We start from the raw sequence: 24,162 nt of genomic DNA on the forward strand, positions 1-24,162 counted from the left end.
CACAGGGTTGAAGGTTTTTTTCTGTTTGTTTTTTTTTTCTTTCTTTTTTTCAGAAAATCACTGAAACATTACTCCGGCAGTAATGAAGAGAGATGCTGTGAGATGCCATGGTTCATTATCGATGGTCAGCACAGAAGTGACTGAATCCTTCAAAATATACTCTTCTCTACAGTAGCTGCAGTTAGTGGATGGAAACAGTTTTCCTAAGTTACTCAACAGTTTCAGTGTCTGTTTGAAGCACGACGAGAGCTGATCCGCTGCAGACGGATGCTGAAAGTCATTTGTCAGGTGCTGTTTTTGTTTCATTCCCGAGCTGATCGGTCGGGTTTGCCGAGTGGTGATTTCAGATGAGTGGTTTCAGAGTGGATGGGCTCAGAGAGCAAGCTGAGATGCACTCTGGGAAAAGAGAGAAGCATCTGGACAACCCACAATCCCCTTGGCTGGGGTCACTGTAAGCCACAAAGTTAACCCAAGACAAACTGAAACAGGAAAACAGTCTGTCAAGTCCAACAGATTTAGTTTTAATCTTTTTTAGTTCGTTATTTATTAATCTGTTTTTCCTCCTAGAGTTTGGGTTTTGCACAGGGCTGATGCAACGACTTTTTGAAGCTTGCAGTGATTAGGCAGTGCAGAGATACACTGTGACAGTGGGAAGCTGCAAGCTAAAAAGCACACTGTGTGGAGAGAGAAGACACGGCTACAATACAACCTGGCTTCAGACCGATTGTGGAGATTTTAACAGATGTTCATTAAAAAGAACAAAACATCAGGGTTGAATGAGAAATGCTTAACGTGCAGTCTTTACAGAAACACATCCTGAGAGAGATGAAAGCTCAGACTGAGATCAGCATATCCTAACCTTACCTAAAATTTGCATTAAGGGTATGCACTTCAAAATGAACTTCAGCTTTTGCAAGCTTTGAATCTGAATGTGACATCAACAAAAATCAAAGAAAATCGTGTTAAAAGTTGCTGAACAAGGAGGTGGATCTACTAGCAAGTTTGCTGTGTGTGACAATAATGTGTTAGTGTGTATGTATTAGAGAGACAGAAAATAGGGGGAGGACAAAGAGAGTGAGAGAGAAGGCCATTGTTTTTATTATCTTCCCCCGGGCTTTGAGGGCTGGGCCGAGCGTGGAGAGACGTGGAGTGTGGGAGATTTACAGTCAGAACACAGGCCTAGCTTATAGAGAGGAGGGCTGATTAACTCAACACCTCTACATGCACACAAACAGGCATCAATCAGCCCTGACAGATCTCTTTCCTAACCTTTCAATACTTCTCTTCTGCTTGGTGTCCTGAGACAAATAAACTGTATTAAGCCCGCCAGTGTCCCCTCACAGAAAATCGCTCAAACTGCTGAATCACCAAAACTGTGTTTCTGCGTGAGGCAAACTCAGGTGCACTGGACCTCTCTTTCAGACTTTTGAAGTGGTTACTTTAGCTTTGAAGTGGTTAACTCCCTGTGGGCTCTCTGTTTGGAGGTTATAGAGGAGAATAGGAGGCTTAATAAAGAAGAACTCCATAAACAACTGGGTGTCTAGCGCAATGAGTAGGCACTTTCTGAGCCTGTCCAGACGCTGGGCTGTCTGAACGCTCATTGATGTGCCCGAAGGACCAAATGGAAGAGCAGGACAGTAGAGGAGAGGGGGAGGGAGTGCTTTTAAAGCTGATTAGCTGCGTCCGCCAACCCCTCCTTCCCCACAAAAGCTTCATGGTGAGGAGATGAGGGATGGACACGGGACACCGTTTCCTGGCAACTGCTATCGACCTGCCTCAGATCAATCTCCAGACTTCTGGTGACGGCTGAGTTTGCTCTTCCTTTTCCTCCTTTCAGTATGGGTATCCTGTTAACTTCAGGTCTGACTACTTAGGTGTCTCACTTTGCCCTATCTTCTCTTAGTGGGAGGCCTAGCAGAACAGCAGTATCAGGTTAGGCCAATGCACTTACACTTTTATCCATGGACAGAGTGCTGGTGCCCAGTTTAGAAGTTTAATGTGTTTCAACCAAAAAATGACAAGAACTGCAAAAAGCTGGCACCAAACATTGTTTTGGATTTGACAATGTTCTACAGAAAAATCCTCCCATGACTGTCTGCCATAATATCCGCAACACAGAAATGACCCCAACTACTATTCAAAATCTTTTATAATATTTGATTCTTCACCTGTGGAAATGTGGGCTTTATTAAAAGGCACCGAGGCAGAAATGGCTTTGCAGTATGAATGCTGCCAATAAGGAGGCTCTAAAGCATGCATGTGCTTATACAAAACTACAAGTGAAACACTTTGACAAGCTTTCTTAAACGAGGCCTGTCACCTACTGTAAGCGAAAGTTTCCTCTTTGGCCAGCACTGTTGCTGAACTTGCAAGGGAATCTGGGTCACATGGGCTGTTGCCAACTCTCTCTCCCTCTTCTCTTTGTCTCCTCCTTCTTCCCACCCTTCCTTATTCCTGAGATCTAAACTTTGCAAGCTCAGGGAGCCGAGGTCAGGCGTGTTCCCTCAGTCCTCCTTCCCCCTTTCCTTTTCTCAGCTGCAAGAAATTCAGACTCTCGATACCCTCCCCATTTGTGTAACCTGAGCTGGGTGAGCTGAGCCAACCCCCCACCCCCCAGGTCAGAGTGGCAGCTTAGTTCTAAATGCTACCTCAGATAAACCTTCCTCCAATTTATGTCTGAAATCAAACCTCTAAACACTTTCACTCACACACTCATTTTATGCCTTATCTTCAGGCATAAACTCATCACGATGAGATAAATTGCTGCCATTAAGAAAAATGTTGACTTTAAAAGGTCACCACACCTGGTTTTAGCCTTTCATGACTCTTTATCAGCGTAGTCACCGTTTTACACCAATTTTCCAATGTGTGTCTGAATGCACAGACAAAGACTGAGAACTCCGTGTAATAAAGAGGCAATTTTCTGTGCATGCCTTCTTGAGAGATGAAACGAAAGCCGACTGTTTTGACTCAGTAAGGTCAAAGTTTAGTTTAGAGGTTAACGGCATTTGCGCACACCTGCTGTTATTTGATGAGGAGGATTAGTCTGTGTTCACATAAGCCCTCATGGCCTGAGCCCACCCTGGTGCTTACAGTAAGACTGCATATCATCCCAGAAGTTTCTTTAACATAATACTAGCAGTAAAAGATGCATTATGTACTGCATGGTAGACGAGCTGCACTACGTGAATGCTCTGTAACAGCCTTAGCTTTGTTTCCCCCTTTTATGTCTCTCGCACACCCAGATGCTCTCCCTCCTGTGTTATTTCACAGTGAGCTGACTTTGTTCATTAACTATTAGTCCGTCTCCTTCACGGCACAAAGGACAGGTCTTATTTTTGACATAAAAGAGGATCTCTGAGAATTAGCCCCACAGTTGAGAACTAAAGGAAGAGGTCCCCTCTATAGTCTATTTATCCTTTCAGCCAGAGAGGTCTTTAACAAGACAAGCTTCCAAATAAGGGAAAGAAAGAAGGCAGACCTACTGTCCATCAGTGTGAACACAAGATATGGAAGGCATTAGTCATCTGACCTTAAAGGGTTAATTTATTTGCAGTGCCAGTGTTTCTATCTGTTATGTTGTATATTGTAATGTAATCATAAAAGTATACGGGCTGATATCAAAATGACTACATGATGGCCTGAAACAACCAGTGAGACAACCACAGAGAACGTGACAGTAACATAAAACACTGTGGAAGTTAATATTCTGTTTATCTTAAGGCAATCTTAATTCATGGACAGAAAACCAATTGACCGCTCTCTCTGTTGATTACAGAATTATGTGACTGTGTTGCTAGTTAATTCTGTCTCCTGGCATAAAAAACATGAGTGAGGTTGAAAAGCTTAAAAGCTTTTAGCTGCCGGACTGGAAAACTAAATTTTTTCCAGAGACAAAAGTGGATATAGACATAGACAGAGTAACACTGTGTGTCTGCAGAGTGCATCGATTTGTTTGTCAATGAAGTTAAATAGCCAATTGTCAGTCTTAGGCTACTGTATCATATACCTAGCAAAATGTCTTTTTTCACTACTTTGCATTGTCTAAATAAATAATATGTTCACCAGAAGGTTACAAGAAATTAAAAGTATGTAATAGCCGCACAGCTCTGGCTTTATTATCTTGTTTGTTTAAACCCTGTTTGACTGATATACATGTAACCTTCTCAGATCTCACAGTCAATACAGAGTTATTATTAACATAAATAGGAGAGACTGCAACAATAAGATTTAATGGTTTAAAAACAAACCTGCCCTCCTCTGACTAACAATCTGAACTCTGAATTAACCTTCAGACTTACAATCACACCCTAATCACCATCAACAAGAGTCAAAGAGAATAATATCTGAGCTCGTAGCAGGTCCCAAAACACCTCTTCACAGATTCTCCTGCAGAGAAAAGGAAAGACAAGAAACACGGAGCTGATGAGAGGAAGGAAAGAACCCTTCTGGACCCCACTTGAAGCACTGTGGTCTGTCTACAAATCTTTTTAATGCTTTGAATTTCTTCCTTTTGTGGCAACTGAGATAGCATAAGCTGATGTCAGGTTATTAGCGAGGAAAAAGCCCCTACGGAGATTAGGGGAAGGAGGAGGGCGGAGCAGAGATGTGAGAGAGAATAGACCGGCCTTCCTGGTTTAGAAGTAATAATAACAACAACAACAAAAAAGTCACATAAAATGAACCAAAACAAAAAGAACAAAACTATGTGCAAACTTCTCTCATATAAATAGACTACAGTCACTGCATTGTAGAGCACCATGGGAGACAGGAGGAGGTTAGAGAGGTGTGTGTCTATGTGTGTGTGTGTGTGTGCGTGTGTGTGTTTGAGAATGTAAGACATAAGTTACGCTCGCGTCTAGTTTGTGTGTATGTATCATTACAGTATTTGCATGGATCTACTACCACAGAGCTGCAGGAGCCACTGAGCACAGAGACTGGAGACAGATGGATCACTGGGAAGAGGGCTAGATTAGAGGAGGAGGGGGCATCTAAGGTTTAAATCAAGTTCAGCGTTCAAAGACCTAACATCAGGGGTCAGACCCAGTCCTGAAGTGAGCGTTTGCAGTGCACCAGCAGGCGTGGTGCCCCTTTGCTCTGCAGCGTGTTGATGATGGCATAGATCAGTCCCAGGATGCACAGCACCAGGACCAGTGGGATGGTTACCATCAGGATGCTCATGGTCCGCTCCTGGCTGTCGTCCACCTTCAGTACCACATCCACCTCATTGGTCTTCTCCTCACGTCCCTCGCGAGAGTCTTGATCTTTGTCACCGTCTGAACCTTTGTCTTTGTCCGTTCCCCCGCGATCTGTTCCGTCCCGGTCTTTGCCCTTGTCGCCGTCACGTCCTGCGTCGGGGTTAAATGGCGGGCGGCTTACGTCTGGGTATTTGCGGCCCGAGTCTGTGTCCGTGTCTCTGTCGGGATCCAGGTCCACGCTGCAGCCCATGAAATCTCTCAGGATGGATTTTGGATAGCCCGGTTCGCTTTTCATACGGTGGTTGTCAAACTTCCAGTACTTGGAACCCTTATAGAAGTAGGTGTATGCTGAAATATAAATGAAGAAAACATGAGCCCACAAAGAATGTTAAAGCATGACTAAAAGAATAATTAGAGTTTTTGAGAGATCTTTAAAGAGTTACCAGATAACTGACAGCTGCACAGATTAAACAAGATATTTGTACATCTTAGAGAGAATAACAGTCTGTATTTGTTCCCCATTAGAGAGAAGTAGGTGGTTTCTCCATAATTTGAAGGTTTATACTGAGCTACGCTAACATGATCATTTTTTAAAAAAAAAAATCTAAATTATATTGAGCCTCTTGTCTTACCCTTGGCAAAAAAATAAGATTAATATATTTATCAAAAAGTCAAACTGTTGCTTTAATAACTTCAATATTTTACTCTAAATTCTCTCTGTTCAGTTGAGGCAATTAAAATTACTCAAGTGGCTATTGTCAGTCCAATAATTGCTTATTTCTAACATATCTGCAAAGAAAAAGAACTCCCCACCCAGAATGTTCAATAAATCCAATCATAGCAAAGCTCAAAATCACCTTTTTTGGATTATTATAGTATTAAAATCAATAAAACTAACAAGCTGAGGGACTTCAATGAGGCAATCAGGTGAAGAATCCCTGTTTGCACTCTCTTCATCAGCAAAGAGGTGGAAGTACAAACTGTATGCTATAAAAGTATGCAGTTTTGGTCTAGTTTTCATCTATTATTTATGAATTGATGTTGCTTTTGAACGCCATTCAACTGAAGAACAGCCACTAAAAACAGCACGTTTTATGAAATCAGTGATTTCATAAACGATCTCAACAAGAGTGTGCACAACAACTCTTAATAGAAGTCAGCTACCAAGTTAAACACATGGTGAGCAAAAAATAATTCAAATAGACAAGAATAGAATTCAAAATAATTCAATTACATGAAACTCGTAAACTATAAATTTGCGTCCCTAGGAGTCAAGACACTGAATACTCCTCTCCAATAATGCACAGTAAAGCCAGAAGCATTTCACATGTCAGCTCAAAATCACACCCACACCCTCCCCCATCTCCTGATGACTGACCACACCCTGATTCTTTGTTTCAGGCATGTCTCAGTCTGCCACAGACCCTCTTCTCCCCTTTCCAAACACACACACATACACAGAAACTACACCGCTCACCTCCATCATCGCTGAGGAAGGCCCCCTTGGGATTAGAGGGCACTGACGTTCCCCAGACACTGATTGACTTCGGGTAGCCTCTGTCAGCTGAGCGAGACTGCTCGTTGAAGCGCCAGTACCTGAAGACAGAAAGCGGGAGAAGGTTGATACTGTTTATCAACTGTCTAAACAAGAACAGAGCAGACGTCTTCCTCAGTACACTACATGCTGGGTCTGCACAGAGTGCATATCACAGTACCGCTTCCCCAGAATACTTGTAGTTCTGTGAGTTAATATGCTGTGAGCGTTCTGTACACATATAAACCTTCAGGGCGTGTATTTTCACGCACCAAAGTCAAACCACTCACTTCGTGGTAGTGAAAAGAAAGTATGTTTGACATGAGCTTTTCTGCACAGTGGTACGGTTACGGGGTGTAGTTCAGTTAAAAATAGTTCCTACATCAATCAGCTCACAACAAGGTTTATGGATGGCTTCTGAGTAACTGAAACATGATTTCCAAAAGGAGTAGATTTTTATTCTATATAGAATAAAAACAGATGAGTGAAAAAAAATGCTGTTCTTACAGTTTTATTTCTGCTGGTATTTGGTTATAAAATCTAGAGAGTCAATGTCTGAAATCCATCTCACATCAGCCAGGATGAGAGTGAATTCACTACAATCATGATACTGATATCATGATAGTGACAGAGGAAAAGTCTGTGGACTGCCAAAATGAGTAAGATTCATCATTTATGGAGCATGACGGTCTGTACTAGATGTCGTAGCAATTTAGCATCTAACTGGTGAGATATTCCAGTCTGGAACAAAGCTGGACCAATCAACAAATTGCTGTTGACCTTTGTAGCTGGGACGAGTGCAAGTTGATCACTAGGTTTTTCAAGACATTGCTGCCCTCAATAAAAACAGAATGCAATAATTTGCTCATAAACCCTAATTTTATTAACAACAGAACACAAAGTATCAAATTCTTAAATTGACACATTTCACTGTTTCATGAAAAAGCTAATTTTGAATTTGAGGACATTAATATATCTCGGAAAAAATGCAGCGAGAGCAACGAAGGGCTGGAAATGCAAGTAGGACTAAGAAGAAACAGGTGAAGCAACTAATTAGGCTAACGGACAACAGATTGATAACAAGACTGTGTACAAGGAGAGCCTCTAAAAGCATCGAAAGGCACCATTAGCACTGAACGTTTTCTACAGGTTTTACAGAAACAAATGTTCCCACCAGATGCCCTTTTTTGTTTTTAAAAGGGAAGAAATGATATATTTCAAGAAGACAATGTTACACTGCATACTGCATCTCTTACAAAGAGAGGTTTTGTAGTAGAAGTGTCTGGGTGTTGAACTGGGCTGCCTGCAGTCACCAGCTAAAAATGTTTGGCACATCATGAAACGAACAGTACAACACAGAAGGCCCAGGACTGTTGAGCAGCTCATATCCCACGTCACACAAGAGCGGGACAATATTCCTCTCTGAAAATTTCAGCAAGTGGTCTCTGAGTCTGTAAACGTCAGTTCCCACACATTTGTGGACTGCTGTTAAACAAAGGAGATGCTGCACAGTGATAAACATGACCCTATTGTGTTTAACACTCCTTAGATTAAACATTTGATTTGTCAAGTGACCCTGCAAAAACTTGCCAAAAGCAACCAAACTACTGATATCCTTTTAATGCAATATACTCACAGTTCAGTGTCACTCAGACAGAGTATAGGACTATATTACCTGTCTCCTTGAAAGAAGTAAGTGTAGCCAGATGGCTCCCACCAGATGGCTGTATCTATTCGGTCGTAGGGAATATCTATACCATAATCGACTAGCTCAAGTGGGTAGCCTGGTTCCAGGTTAGCCTCTCTGAAAAGCCAGAATCTGTTTCCTGAGGAGAGGAGAGAAATTTTATGTGATGCTTTCTGATGTATACATTGGAGCATTCCCCTATCCACTCTTACCCTTATATGGAAAATGTTACCACACACAATCACATTGTATATGACATATATATGGTTACCCACACATCATAAACCTTCGAGAATGCTCGTGCACACATGTTTAATTTGCTAGCAATTACGGATAAGAACAGTCCCACAAACCAAACCAGCATTTACACACACTTGTAAATAATAAGAATGCAATAATGGATTATTGGCAAGCAATCAAAAAAAACTCAGCAGAAGTGAGTACGACATCCCTGACTACAGAGTTTGGGTTTGGCCTGTAATTATGCACAAGGAGTGGCTTGTCTCATGTCAGGCTAAAGCACATTTTGTTGCTGAAGGGAACGTTTTATTGTTTCTCACAGTATCTGACAGGGGGACTGTGTTTCACCATTACATCTCCTTTTGGCTTCATTCTGCCTTTCCCTCACCCGCCCATCCATCCACCCACTTCTGGCCCCTTGCTCCTCATTTAAAAAGAAAGCTCTACACTCAGCATCTGGATAGAACAAGAGGTTGACGCAATGCTTCCCAGGGTTCCTGCGGTGCACAGCCCTCATGTAAAATCCCATGACTTACTCCACAGCTTTTCAAGGCAATGCCAGAGCACTTCAGTGACATAAAAATCCGATGCCTTTTTTTCCCCTGGAAATCTTTTTCTACAGGGATGAACAATGTTGTTTCTATTACAGCTGGCCTTGTTTTGGACCGGAGCAGCAGGGAAACCTCTGGGTAACACAACAGCTGTGCAACTGGCTTACAGTAAAGATTTACTTTACCACACTACAGTAAATCAGTATAATACAAACATCAATTCATCCATGTATTACTGTATTTCAGAGAATGCACAGATGCAGGATATTTGTACAACAGCAGAATATCGTAAGACTTTGTGTTTTGGCTTAAGCGATGAGCTCGAATGTAGAAATTGGGCAGTGATGAAAAAATATACCCAGGAGCCTTACAGGTTGATTGAAGGGCTGGTGGAGCGGTAGAAACAGCAATTTTTCTGCATGAGCAGATCTCTAGACTGTGTGTCAGGGTTTCTTTACTGTCTCCATTGTGCTTTAGTTTGATTTGTCAGGTTGGCTGGCTTTTCTGTGCTTCTAGTTTCTAGTTTGGATATAAAATAATAAACAAAAAACAGTTCAGTTTATTGCTAATGTAAAAACATGTACAGTGTTAATATTTGGTGTCTGAATTAAAACAGTTGCCATTACTATTACTCAAAACCACATTTCAGATCCCAAAGTCACCAAAGGAAGAAAATCCTTTTGGGCCATTATTTGTAGCTACAACAGTTGGGACTACTATAATCCAGAGTTTATAACAAAACATGTCTTAGCTGGAGCCACAAAATTCATCAGCATTGACACACAATTTAAGTGAAACCTGTTTTAGTATTTCAATTCAAAGTAGTAGGACATAATATTGCTCATTAATCACAAAGATATGTCACTGAGTCAAAGTATCATGAAAACTTAGGATTGAGTTGAGGTGGGTTGAGAAGTGGCTTGCAGATGCACAGGATCTGTGGACAGGTTAAAGCACCATAAAGAGCGCAGGTGATATGAGGTTTGGAACTTGGAGGTGTTGAACGGTATCAGCTGATGTGGGCTTGTCTTATGATCAGCTGGTTGTGCCTGAAGCTGTGCTTGTTTCTTGGCCCATGATTGAAAACTCTATTTCACAAGTCTGCAAGAACTTGTGCACAACAGTGATAAGTGATTGCTTTAGTCACCACCAGAGAAAGTAAATGTATTGACTGATGCGATGGGTTTAAATACAGGTGTTCATAATAGGCATCCTATTGTTGTGCTTGTCCCCTTTAATCTTATACTCTGCCAGTTTCCTTTCTTCCCTCCCTCTTTCCTCTTCCTTTGTCTCACTCTTCCTTTGCTTAATGGCTTCTCGCCAAATGTTATGCAGAGTCTTGCCGATGACATCATTCTCCTCATTATCAACAGCTGCCCGAAAGCCCGAAGCACCCAGAATCAAGCAGCCGAGTTCTTCTTTTTTCATTCAACTTTATTCGCTGTTGTAAAAGACAAGCTGCTCTCAGAGTCTGTGCCAAAATAATGAGCTGTTCTAAAAAAGATTAATACTCAGCATGGTGAACACATTATGTACTGTTGCTTTCTTAAGGAATTGGGACTAAGGATATCTTTAACATTATCTGTAGAAGATAGAAAAAGCTGCAGTCAGTTTTACTGCTCATATAATGGATTGAAACTGCACTCGGGTTGAAAAAAGAAACCAGATGTGAGGGTTTTTTTTTGTTTTCTATGCACGAGAGTGCACATGTTTATGTGAGATATATTTATGGTCCATATGTCCAGAAAAAGTAAATACCTGATCTATAAAGGTGAAACAAATAGAATATTTCAACTCTGACATTAGCGAGACAGACTGATTTATGATAACACCTGGACCTACACACTAGATACAGATGTGTTTATCTCACATCTCTTATCTCTTTATCTAACTTTTATCTTTTTATTTTTTAAACTGCATAACCTAGAATTACTTTCTCAAGCCTGGATGCTTTGTCATAAATGCCCAATGCATGAATTCTTTTATTATGAATTTTGACCTTAACCTTTGACCTCTACAATCTAATCAGTTCAGTCTTGAGTCTAAGTGAATGGTTGTGCCAAATTAAATAAATAAATAAATTCCTCCAGTCATTCATTAGCACATTCGTGATTGGGATGGATGTGCGGTCAAAGGGACCCTGATCTTTGACCTCTTTTTACCAAAATCTAATCAGTCATCTCTGCTGTTTCCACTGATTGTTGGAGGCTGAAAACTGCAGGCTTACATCCACTAATATGCATTGTTCTTTACGGTTACTAAGCAATAAACTGAATTAATCCCATTTGACTTCTCATATTTGGTATCAAGGTGACATAAATCCTTTACAAAAAGAGAATACATGTAAGAATAGTAACAGCATGAGTGTGCAAGACAAGTCATCACAGTCATCATCTACAGAATAGGAAGCATGCATCCATCAGTATGTGCACCAGTATTATCGGCTTACCTTTAAAGAAGACGAACCTGCCATCATGTCTCTCATATGCAGCATCAATGTCGCCAGGGAGACCCCTCCAAAAGTGACCGATTGGCATGGGGTAGTTATCCAGAACCCTGTTCCTACGCACACGCCAGAACCAGCGGCCCTGAGGGGACACAGTACGAAAGTTTGGCTTAGTTTCTTATCTTTTCAGTTAGTTTTAAGAACTCGCTCCTAGCTAAGACTCAAGGAAATACAATGACTGCCAAGTAAATCGATGACAGGAGTGCAGGAGGGGAAGAGCTTCATATCACATCCTTAGCTTTAAAAACAATTCTATTCATAGAACATGCAAAAAGATGCAATAAGAAATATTTTCTCAAGTCATCCATGCAGTCACCCCAGCTGAGGTCACATACACTGTTGCTTTTTTGTCCTCTATGCCAAGCAAACTGAGCTCTGCAGGATAATTAGACCAGAATGTACAATAAACTAACAATAGCAGAACACTAGCAGGCTAATAATAGTCAGTCTCTGCTCTGCTGGTTTTATCATGTTCCCTCACTGCAGTCTCTCTGTTGATCAGTCTGCCATGAGATGCACTTTAATAAAGAACTGTGGTGTTTGTTTGTCACGTCAGTGACACAAAACAAAGAAAAAGAAAATGCATATTTTTACCCTTCATGACACTTTGGTTAGTGAACACTCATATCTACTGCAAACAAGCAGCAGACAGAGTTTAACCAGCAGCCCCTCGACTCATTCATAACTGGTGAGTCAGTAGCCCTGCTTGTCCTGGATGCTATAACAGTAAAATGCTGGGTGCTGCTTCTTTCTGGCAAGCACTGCTAGTTTTGTCCTTCATGCAGGACACACTCGCAGACAGCACGGCGCGGCACAGTACAGAACACACTGGAGATGTGTTGGTGAGTGAGACAGAACAGGGCTGAATCCAACTGGATGCTCATCCATTTGTCTGGTCGGACAGGTCCTTTCCTACTGAATTAACCATATTAGAGCAGATCTCAGTGTGGGAGTTTCATTACTGAGAACTGCTCAGTGTGCTGGCTCTCTTTATGTCGAGACCTTCTGCTGTGAAGTGGACAAAAGAAAGAAACTTTTCCTGAAGAATGACAGCACCTTTTTTCCTTTAATGAACAGGACTCCATAGAGAAAAGAGTGGAACTGGTGTGCTCCGAATTACTCCTACTCATTCAGGGAGCAATTTTGTCTGTGCAGAATAATAGCAGAGAAAACCAATGTCATATAATTTATTTGAATTTGGACGAAAGCTGACCGACAGACCAATGTTTCCATGCATAAAGCCTCACTGTCCTCGGCTAAAAATGAAGAAATAAAGATGACTGTATTATAGTATTACAACCTTGCAATTAACTTTCAGGCCAAGCTGGGGAGGAGTGATAGAGAGAAATTTGAATAAATGATAATTACAGCTCAAAATCAACAAACCTTGATATAACCACATGAATAAATCTAACCAGTGAATATATATTTATTGCTTTTTGTCTGCATTTGCTCTGATCAGGTAATTTCTATTTTTGAAGCTCATTAAGAACTGGTTAATTTTGGACAATGAATAATAATGTCTCATGACGTTAATGAAACCCATGAAGACAGACATTAACGTCTGCGATGAAACCCAAGAGTACAAATATAACTGCTTGACCGTGTGTAGCATATGTCCAGGCAGTCAGATTTCAGAGTGTGTAATGACTGGTCAGTGTCACACACACTTAAGAGTCCAAGACAGGAGCTATTCATGGACTGATCTGAGTATTTGGGGAGGGACGGGGGGTGCAGTGGTCTTCTGTGTGGACTACAAAGCAAATGAAAGATCCCACAAGCAAGAAATATTCACATCTTTGTGTTTTTTCAGCTCTGCAAACACCCCAGATCAATTTCGCTATCTATTCAATGTCAGACGTCAAAACAGCAGAGCAACATTTCTGGAGGTGAAACTGAGGCTTCTTTAAAGTAAAGCCTGCATGTCCCCTGCCCCACTCAGTATAATATCTGCAGCTCTCTTCACTAGTCAATGCTATCAACACTGGACACCTTTTCTGGCCTCTCCCATGGAAACATGTAATTACTTATCTTTGCAGAGCTGCACTATGTATAAACCAACGCCAGACGAAAGAAGATCTGAAATGCATGGGATGAAATGGAGCCCTACTTGCTGCTGAAAGTTCAATAAATTCAATAAATTCAATTGAACACACAGCACCTGCACAGTGAAAAAGTACTGGAAAAGCTGATTAAATAATATCAAAATACCTATATAATAAATGAGAGAGGAGCTGCAGCCAATAACACGATCAGTTTAAATACTAGCATCTACAAGACAAATCTTATAAAGGTTAAGACTCAGTTAATATCTAACTGCTGCCGCAGCTAATGTTTTGTGTGGGCCCAGAGGCTCTTTAAACACCTGACCAACCCTCAAACCCTTTTAACTGTTCTCAGTCTCATAAAAGAACACCAGCTCCGTGGGTTTACAATCCACAAGCACCTGATTGAAAACAGACCCCTTGTTGGCTGCGTGCACGCCATTTGTCGTAACTCGTTTCTCAGGAAAATAATAACTAATATATTGAAACGGTGGAGTTGTCATGAAAGCTCCTTTCCTGGAAGATGACTTAATTTCCAAGGAAGGTCATACTTGGAAATAAACTCATGGTGGCAGAACTTTTCCATGTATTGCTTAATGAAGCGCCCTGAAGCAGTTGCTGTGATTTGGCGTTATATGCATAAAATTGAATTTAATTGAATTTAATGTTCACAACTTTACAAAGACTCTCAATTTCTTAATCCGCAAACCATTTACCTTGAAGACAAACATCTCTCCTCGGAGCATAGCAACAGTGTCAAAGTTCCCCTCACAGATATTGGGTCCATAATGATCTGGCCTTTCGGTGGTCCTGGGCCTATCAGGTTGCCGGGGAGGTGTTTGAGGTGGTCTGGGCTCTGGGCGACGTGGTGCCACTGTAGGCAAGGCCTGGGTGGGACTGCTGTCAGGAGGACCTTCAGGAAGTCACAGACACAATACTTTAAACTGAGTGGATAACTGGTTACAATTTAATATCAAGAATAAGATTTCATGTCTGCATCATTTAAAAGATACGTGTGAGGATTAAAAATAAACTCCTACCATAGATCTGTTGTATCCCCCGCCGGTCATCCTCTGGCAACTGGAAGTTCTCCGTTTCCATCCACTGGTAGAAGGGAGCCATGATGGCTAGAGGATTGTTGGAATGCTCTAAGCCCAGGGCGTGTCCCAGCTCGTGGACTGCTACCAGGAAGAGGTCATTACCTGTATGAATAAGAGATAAGTTAGAATAAAAGAGGAGAGAGGCAAACAAATAAAGGGCTCACAAAAGCTAACCGAGTGCAAGTTGCACTGCAGTACAAAATGCAAGATGGAAACCCCCAACAAAGTAAACCACACCCAGTGCTTGCTTAGTGGGTTCAATCCAGTCTTAAAGTTTCCACAATCTCTATCCCTCAACATAGAGAGATTTTTATAGGCAGAGGATTTAACAAATTTGTAATATCAGACACAATAGCCTTTAAGATAGAGATTTTCCTGTTGTGAAGATTTTATTTCTTGTCATGAAGAACAAAGATGTCTGGATCTTTAGTTTCTTGGATTATGTGGATGTATCAAGATTCTTAAATTCACAGAACGCTCAGTTTGCTTGGGGCGTAGGTGTTGTAGAGTTCAGTCATTGTTAGAGTCCTGAAAATGTTGTTATCAAAGTGTAAACGCAACACTCTTTACAGAGTTCTGTGTTATAAACTCAGCTTGTCTCCACAGTCACAACACTTCAGTGCACCAGCTGTGCACACATCTTCACATCCTCCAGGCAGAATGTGTAGTTTCCACAGCATTCGCAAGCACATCTGCAACTAGGGCTGGGCGATATGGTCTAAAAGCCATATCGCGGTATAATTTGAAGCATGTGGGGTAACGATATATATCGCGATATAGTCTGTTCTTCTGTATAACGTATTTTCCACACTATAAGGGGCACTTAAAATCCTTTAATGTGCCATATCTATGAATTCTGGTTGTGCTTACTAACCTTGAACCGATTTTATGTGGTATACAGCGCACAGAAATCTGGCAAAAATGTTTTAGTACAACTTTGGTAAGCTACGAAGCCGCACCACTTGTTGGATTGTTGGAGCATTACGGCTGCCGCAATCAGGAGCCCTGCGGAGTAATTTGGGTCCAAAACTCCGTCTGCTTTAGGTCCCAAAGTCAAACAAACACTGCAGCATCACTGAGAGTTAAAAACTAAAGCTAAATTCTTTCATCTTTAATAAAATGATCAGCATTGCTGCTTTACCAGGTGTAACAATTAAGTTTAACATCCAGGCATTCATGAAAACAGAATTTATTAAATCCAGTTAGCAGGAAGCAGGTTTCCACCTAAACATGATATGCCATGTTCTGACTGAGAGATTTCTAAAAAACATTAAAACATACAGCTGCTATCACTTCCAACATAAATGAAGACAGGAAACTAAATAGCAGTGACTTTTGTAGGGTTACTGAAGTTGGACTAGCTGGTATATAATTGTGTCCTACGTGATCGCTAGTGACACAGCTATGTTAGCATAATATTAGCATAATATAAACAGTGAAGCTAGAGGATGAACGCTAACGTTTTTCCACTCGATAAAAGTGCTCCTTCTCTTTGTTATTACTGTCGCCCGGCATAATTTGCAGATGATATTGCTTGTAGCCGCTGCCATGCTTTCAACCAAAACAGGCGCAGCTTGATGACACCATCAACATGTGCTATCGCAGGAGAGCGGTATAGTCAAAATCTCTACCGTTCGCCAGATTTGTATCGTTTCTACCATATACCGTTCATACCGCCCACCCTCATCTGCAACCAAGTGTAATTTTCAACTTGCAGCAAGTTCTATTAACATTGACCCTCCAACATGCAGTCGATCTTCCGAGTAATCCATCCAACTGCAATCCAAGATGGTGGAATTGGAGTTTGTTCGACCACAGGAGACCATAAGAGAATCAAGGAAGCTGAGAGACATCAAGGACCACAACATTGTGACCTGACCAGCAAGCCCACAGCAAAACACGAGAAAGGAAGTACTGTGGTAGGTGATTAACAACTTTCAAACTAAGAGCAAGGGGACTGTCTGGTGGTAAACTGATCATTGTCTTTGACAGATGACAAATCCCAAATAAATCACAAAATATTAAACAATACATAAAAACTGTTGGTTTACAGACATACAGGGATGATCAAAGTTCATGAAAAAACTGGGGACGTATAACTTTGTACAGAATGATGGAAAATTCAACACGCATTCTTGAGCATCTTACACATACATGACTGAACAACGTATAACAAGTCTACATATCTGTAACATATCAGATAAAATGAATAGGAACGTCTGTTCATTCTTTTCTATTTATCACACAAAAATCTCCTCAGATCTAAAACATTAATCACACACGGGCATGCTAATGACTGCTGATATGAATCTGTATGCATTTCTATCCCGTTTAACCCACCAAGACATCCTGTTATCCACTGCCACTGCAATAATATCACTCTGTGCAGCTGTGACGTAGTGACCACTGCAGACCAACATCCTCTCAGAACAAAAGACTACTTTGAGATTTTTTTTTAAAGAAAAATAGAGAGAAACCAGGTTTACATTTTTCACGTCATATTCTATAAGTTCATCTCTAAAGCGAAGCCAGCACACAGCTGGGTACTTCCCTTCCAGTCAATACCTCTTTGTTGCTTTTCACCCTAGGCTCCGGCCTGAGTGACCTTTGAACTTCCTACCCATTTTGTTCACCCTATAATTGGCCATACAGATTGGTCAGATTGGTGCCAGTGACATCATGCTGTTTGGTGTACTGGTGATGTCACTGCTGTACGTGGAACAGAAGGGGGGGCGCTGTAGATTCCTTATTTTGTGCATCTCCTCATTTCCTCTTTGAAACACACACAGGATACACACAGTTCATCTTGTAATTCCAGAGTCACATGAATGTCCTCATGGCATGCTAAGCACCAGCTAACACTCGAGGGGAGAAAATAGAAGAGGGTAAGACAGAGTGGTAGAGATAGCTCAGGATGAATGAAGAGAGATAAAGAGCCCTTTGTGAGGTAACTGTGACTACCAGTTTGACAGAGAAAAGCAAGATTGCACTTCAAACGCTTTAGCCTGGTTAGGTTCAGCCGGTGCCTCTACTGCTAATTCACACACATACATTTGACCTATTTCAACTCCCTAAAGCTTTGTTCCCTTGTTTATCATGCCTCACACCTCATTCATCCACCACAGGGAGACTATCAGTGTAAAAAAGGGCAGACTAAAGCACCAGCTAGACAACCAAAATCCACTACCCAAGTTTGCTCTGCCTTTTGCCAGAAACTTACTCATCATCATCAGTCTCATCTGACCACAAAAGCTTCTGACCTTTTACCGTTACCAGCTTACCACATTTTATCTGAGCGAAAGGTGTTTGAGTTTTGTGGATAATGTGTAAAAGCTGTTTTTGTTTTCCCTGCCAGAAAGCCTGATTAATCACACTGTGCGTCACAAGGTTCACACCAAAACTCTTTAGCCTAGTAGAAGAGCTCTTTCTGAAGCTGAGGTCAAGGAAAGGGAAAGAAAACACCATGATGAGTGGATCAAATGCATTTGTGCTTTTATCGTCAGCTGCTGTCTTTAATTTTTTATGCCCATTGATTGCTAAGCTGTGTTTGTCTGATGCAACTCAAAAAGAGGTCAGAGGTGAGAGCTCATTTTGTTCTGAGGACCCTTCAGCGAAGCATATGCTGACTAAGGCTTTAACGTCACTCTTCAAGTCTTGTTTTTTCTTTCAGCACATCTGCTGCTCTAAGAATAATCTTCTTTCTGCACATTAGACAAATAACCCCTGTTATGTTGACTAAAAGTCTTCATCAACATCATTTCTTTGTTTCATTGTGTTCATTTTTTAACTCGTCCTAAAATGGGACCAGACGAACTGATTTATTATTTCAGCCTTTTTTCAGTCCATTGACTTTAGTTACTACTAACAGCTAATCCACATATTTTTTGACCATTTTTTTGAAAGTTGAAACTATTATGCCTCAATTATTTTCTTATGCAAAAAATTCAATTGGTTTATCCATACAGGTATCCATTCAATTGTTAGAGATCTGTATTTGTAATTGTATTTCTAATTTTAACCTGTTATTATTTATCCATTATAGTTAATGTATTTATCCATACCTGTATCTAACAATTTTGACTGCTAACCATCCAACATGAACTTCAATTGAAAGTGGAAGAAAATGGGTAGACTACATATATGATATTTAAAGGTTTAAAAAACTGAGAAAGAAAATTTTTGCTGTTAAAAATAAATACTTGTGACTTTCAACTGTCACTCCATCAGGCACTTACTAGACCAGGGGTGGGGAACTCCAGGCCTCAAGGGCTGGTGTCTTGTGAGTTTTAGATCTCACCCTGGGTCAACACACCTGAATCAAATGATCAGTTCATTGCCAGGCCTCTGGAGATCTTTTAGACATGTTGAGGAGGTAATTTACCCTTTAAATCAGCTATGCTGGATCAAGGACACATCTAAAACCTGCAGGACACTGGCCCTTGAGGCCTGAAATTCCACCACCCCTGTACTAGACCAATCTGCATGACCTCCGTCCTCTGAAAGAAAATAACAAAGAAAAACTTGCATGTCACATAAAAGGCTACATTTTTGACAAGACTGACTACTTAGACACGGCAACTAAAGTGAAGACCACAATGAAATTTAGCGGCACTTTGCTTTCAAGCGGTGTAAGTAGCATGGTGCAGCAAAAGGACCAGTCTCCACATCTCCCAAGTGGAACACACTCCCACTTATGGTGGCATTCCATCCATCCCTGTGATCCTGCAACACGTCCCACACACAACTGATCACACAGATACAGGCTTGTACATGCACACACACACAATACTTAGCTGTGTGTGTCAGCTGGATATGCAGATAACAGACAGGCCGAAAAAGGCTTTTGTTGAAAAGCAAAGTCCCCATTTAAGCAGCAACAGCATTTTTGTCATTCTTCACTTCTGCATGTAACTAGCTTAGTGCTTGTCACTGTTGTTAAGGTTTTTAACTGGTCAACATGGGCTCATCCTACCAAAGGATGCCTGAGGGCATAAATATGAGCATAAAATATTTGACTTACTTCAATATGATCCGTCTAATAATTTGTCTTTATAAAGCCAATAACTGTTAGAAGCAGCATCTACACCCAGACCAAGTTAGAAATGAAGCTTCTTCTCTCATCAACCCAGAATTATTACATTATGGTGACTTATAGAATCGTTTTTCCTCCGGACATAACGCCTGTTTAAGTCTGTCCTTAGTGAATCCTCTAATGGGATAACTTCTTGATACAGTATTGTTTTCAAAATCACATAAAAATGGGCAGCACCATCCTGATCTGTTCTGCATCTGTTGTGATCATTCAGTATACAAATAACTAAGACAGAATGGGTAAATATACTTTGTAGCTTTTTAGGGTGAGTAATAATTTATCTTAAAGTTTGGCAGGTCACCTCAGGGTCTTTTCAGGTATGAGGAAGTTAGAACTCAACCTTTTTTGTATGGGATTTTAAACAAAAGACAATATACCCCTTCCAAGTAAGCATACTAGTACTGGCTCAAATTTAACAATTATGAGTTTTTGACTCAGTGTAAGAACATTGTCCAGATGGGTTTACCAATGTGGCTACATGACTAAAAACATTTATGATCCAAGTTAAATTATGAACAGTTTTGATTTTTTAAGACCTTTTAATAGTAAATGCGTTTTTAAGACATTTTGAGCATTTATTTTAGAATTTTAAGGATTTTTGTTTTTAGGGGAGAGTCATGGCTATGGCTCTAGTCAGGACAAAGATGTTAACATTATCACTTGGGGTATATTTCAAATTTATAAGGGGGTACATTGGGATAAAGACTGAGAGATGTCACAGGGAGTCCACTTTTAAAGGTAAGTGGAGCAGCTGAGCCTGACAAATGAGAGATGATGTAAGTGGCTGAGCCTTGCCAACTCCAGTTAGCTGTGGGGGAAATCCACGGGGACAGCTGTTATATAGATCCATTACAACCGGCACAACATGACACGACCAGTGCTGAAAACTGCTCATCAGCTGGGCCCCCACAAAAACGCCTCAATCATCCACTTCTACAAAGAATTTAACCAAATAACACACTGTTGATATCCAAACCCTTAAGACAAAAGCCACAAAACAACAATCTGTCTCTTGGCAATAAAACGTTCTCCTATATTATCAGCCAAGATGATTTTTAAAGTCTAAAAAATAATAAAATCCATAATGTAACAGATTGAAAGGAATCTTTTACCTTGTACATTATGGTTCCCTATGGTCCATGGTTCATCAGAGTCAAAATGCGTGTCTCCACCCATTCCAGGTCCAGGGAAGTAGGCATGAGCCAGAAAGCCCCCCTCCCCATCAAAAGGAGAGCTGTCTCCATGAAAACCTGAAGCGAAGAAGATCATGATGTCGGGCTCCTTACGGCGTCCATATTTGATGTCCTGGTAGGGGATTTCGTCAAAGCTCAGTGGGGTGACCCTCTCCCAGACTTTAAAGGCCCGCCTGATGGCCTCAAACGAGTTATACTCTCCAATTTTTGGAGTGTAGTTCTGAATACTATGGGGAAAAAGAGAGAAATAGAAAAAGGAGAGTGGCCAATATAAGTTTGAAGTAAAATGTATTAAGCATTAATGTTTTTCATTTATATGCTGTTAGAAATTGTCAGTGTCTGGAAAGTTTGAAGAAGATGAGAGCAAACATCTTCAGACGAGGCAAGTTTAAGTTCTAGCACATTGCGGCAAATGTATACTTAATATAAAAAACATAAAAAAGCAACATATAAAAGCCGACTTTACTCAAGCCTCAAACAGACAGAGATTACATTCACTTCCTCTCTGTACTGTACATTTGCGGCAGATCGGCTCATCTTTGTTGTTACCTGTAAGTGAGGTGCTTTTTGTTCCATTTATGTCCAGTGAGGGCATAACGTTTCCGCCGAACGTTGGTTTTGATCTGGCCTCCAAACTTGTCAGGCACACCGCAGCGGGGTCTCTTCATAGCACTGTAGGAGATGAAAGAAGTGGTGTGTGTGTGTGTGTGTGTTTATGTTGAGAGGATGAAGCAACCAAGAGAAGAGATGAAGGGGAGCATTACATTAAACCTTCTTGTCCTGCTATATTTTTGTGAGCAGTTTGTCTCAAGCAGCTGTCTATTCTTTCACACCACAGAGGATTTTTTTACCAGCATTCTGGGACAAATCAATGAATAAAGGATTAAAATGGATTGTTTAGTTAAAATTTAGGACTCGTGTGTACTGCCAGTTTATTTGGGCCTCATTAATGGATATACTGTACTAAAACACTACAGTTAAGTCATGCTGACCTTAGAGTTTGAGCGTCGATCTGTCCAGTGACCTCCAAACCGTAGAATCGCTGCATGTCACTGATAGCATCGGACAGGATCTGAGCTGATCGCATGGTCGACATCTGTCTGCTAGCCTGGGGCAGGTAACCGTACATCCTCAGCCATGCCTATAATCAACATTACAAAAACTGTATCATCTGGAGCATGTTTATTTGAATTTAAGCTCATTAGAAAAAACTAAATATTATCAAAAGACCAAATATAAAAATAGCATACTTTTCATTTTAACAGCTTAGTCTACACAGGCGAGCCTGTGGAACAATAGACTTTTAAGAAGAACACAGCAACAGCTGTTTTATAAGCATATTAGCAGTTAAAGCACTGAAGAGCTAAAAACCATAACGTTTGACTTCTACATGGCTTCTGTAACATGTTGACATGACAGAGACTTGCCTTGATCTTTGTGGGAAAGCTGCTCATATTTATTATTTCTTCAAGTGTACAATCCTGGTTTCCCACCAAGCCTGAGCTGACCCACCATATTTTTGGTTAAGTGTGTTAATATATTTTCTTAGCTTACTTTTCCTGTTTCTGTGCATAAAAATGTCTCAAAGGCATTTGTTATACCTCGTACTGTTTTACCTGTTCACATGATAACTGTCCACTTATGTCAACTATTCAAAGTAGGTTAAACACATTCATCACTGTATGTAAACAGGGTTAAATGTGACTGAGTGTGCTTGTGTAGGCCATGCTGGAAGTTGGTAATACACTCCCCTGTGTGTCTGTTTCCCTCTTCTCTCCAGCTGTTGCAGCCGCCTGATCTAATAACTTTTACTGTGTAAACCCTGCCTCTTAAAAAAGTAAATTGCTCTTTCAAAACGTATTCTGCTGTGAGTTGTGCTGTATTTAATGCTTGGTATACAAACTGAAGAAAACTTAGTGGGGCCTTCAGCATGTGATGTATTAGTGGAGCATGAGCCCAGTAGTGTGGAGGGTGGGGGTTAATGACAGACTTGAGGGAGAAAACATGATACTTGTCTCAATCATAGATGACGCAAAGACTATTCCACCTGTTATGTAGAAACCCAATATCACAGGCGTTTGTGCACACACACTCACACATACAAACATGCACACACGTGCACACACTCACACATGCAAACATGCACACACACGCACACACAGAAAAACCCCTCCATATTGGGGTAGTCTGTGATACTGACACTCATACACATAGTCACATTCCCAGTGGTAGTTCAGGGATTTGTTACCGTGTGTGTGTGTGTGTGTGCATGTTTGGTAACGCATGTGCTATAGCTACGTCTCTGTTCTCAGCTCTCAAGATCACACCCATCTTTCACAATGCAAAATGCTACCTGATAAAGGCCTTTATTTACTTGACCACTCCTACAGAGGCATAAACTGACTCGTCCTTTTCAGTGTTTTTTTCTTTTTGTCTCACACTCATCTTATAACCATGATAGGCTTGTTACCCCTCCCCCTGCAGCTTGAGCTGGATAAGTGGAAGAAAACCGAATGATGGATTAGTGGATGGATGGTAATAAACAAGCCATAAGGGCAAATGCTACTACTTCACAGTGGACAAAACAAGAAATACTTTGCCTGCTTGTGTTCTTCTATGATTAGATGCGATGAACTACCATAAAGGGAACATAACGCCTGACTGATTATTCACTCCAGGTTCTCATGGCATTTCATGAGCTCAATTAAGGTAGTGAATGACTCCTGTCACCCTTTAACTTATGGTGTTTGTTGAATCAGCACCTTCTTTCTATTTACCTGAAGCCAACAGGTTTGTTTTGTTAAAAAAACAAAAATGTATTAGGTGCTTCACCAACGTTATACAGCTGCAGATCATTTAGAAAACTCATCTTCCAAAAAAAAAGATTATCTTTTAGTAAAACACAGTTAGTTTCCCCAAAACCTCACAAGCACCAGTATTTCTGTGCTTGGTCTGGGTCTGTCAAATGAAAAAGTTCCCAGTGAAAACACAAGTAACACAAAGGTAAAGTACAGTG

General features: G+C 40.8%; 1 protein-coding gene across 1 annotated transcript in view; it reads right to left on the reverse strand.

Moving 5' to 3' along the window:
- Positions 1-2,374: 2,374 nt before the first annotated feature.
- The window catches only part of mmp15b (matrix metallopeptidase 15b), a 31,640-nt gene continuing 9,852 nt past the window's right edge, over positions 2,375-24,162 (reverse strand). Inside the window, exons 2-10 of the mRNA XM_084927345.1 lie at positions 22,139-22,287; positions 21,696-21,818; positions 21,066-21,373; positions 14,802-14,963; positions 14,478-14,674; positions 11,660-11,798; positions 8,408-8,558; positions 6,676-6,794; positions 2,375-5,546 (exon numbers count right to left, since the gene is read on the reverse strand). Of these exons, the coding sequence (XP_084783471.1) occupies positions 5,038-5,546; positions 6,676-6,794; positions 8,408-8,558; positions 11,660-11,798; positions 14,478-14,674; positions 14,802-14,963; positions 21,066-21,373; positions 21,696-21,818; positions 22,139-22,287 (1,857 nt within the window). The 3' untranslated portion in view covers positions 2,375-5,037. The remainder of the gene's footprint in view (positions 5,547-6,675; positions 6,795-8,407; positions 8,559-11,659; positions 11,799-14,477; positions 14,675-14,801; positions 14,964-21,065; positions 21,374-21,695; positions 21,819-22,138; positions 22,288-24,162) is intronic.

Source organism: Perissodus microlepis, chromosome 1 (assembly GCF_051167445.1).
Source record: "Perissodus microlepis isolate ML-2025 ecotype Zambia chromosome 1, ASM5116744v1, whole genome shotgun sequence".
Classification (NCBI taxonomy): Eukaryota; Metazoa; Chordata; class Actinopteri; order Cichliformes; family Cichlidae; genus Perissodus; species Perissodus microlepis.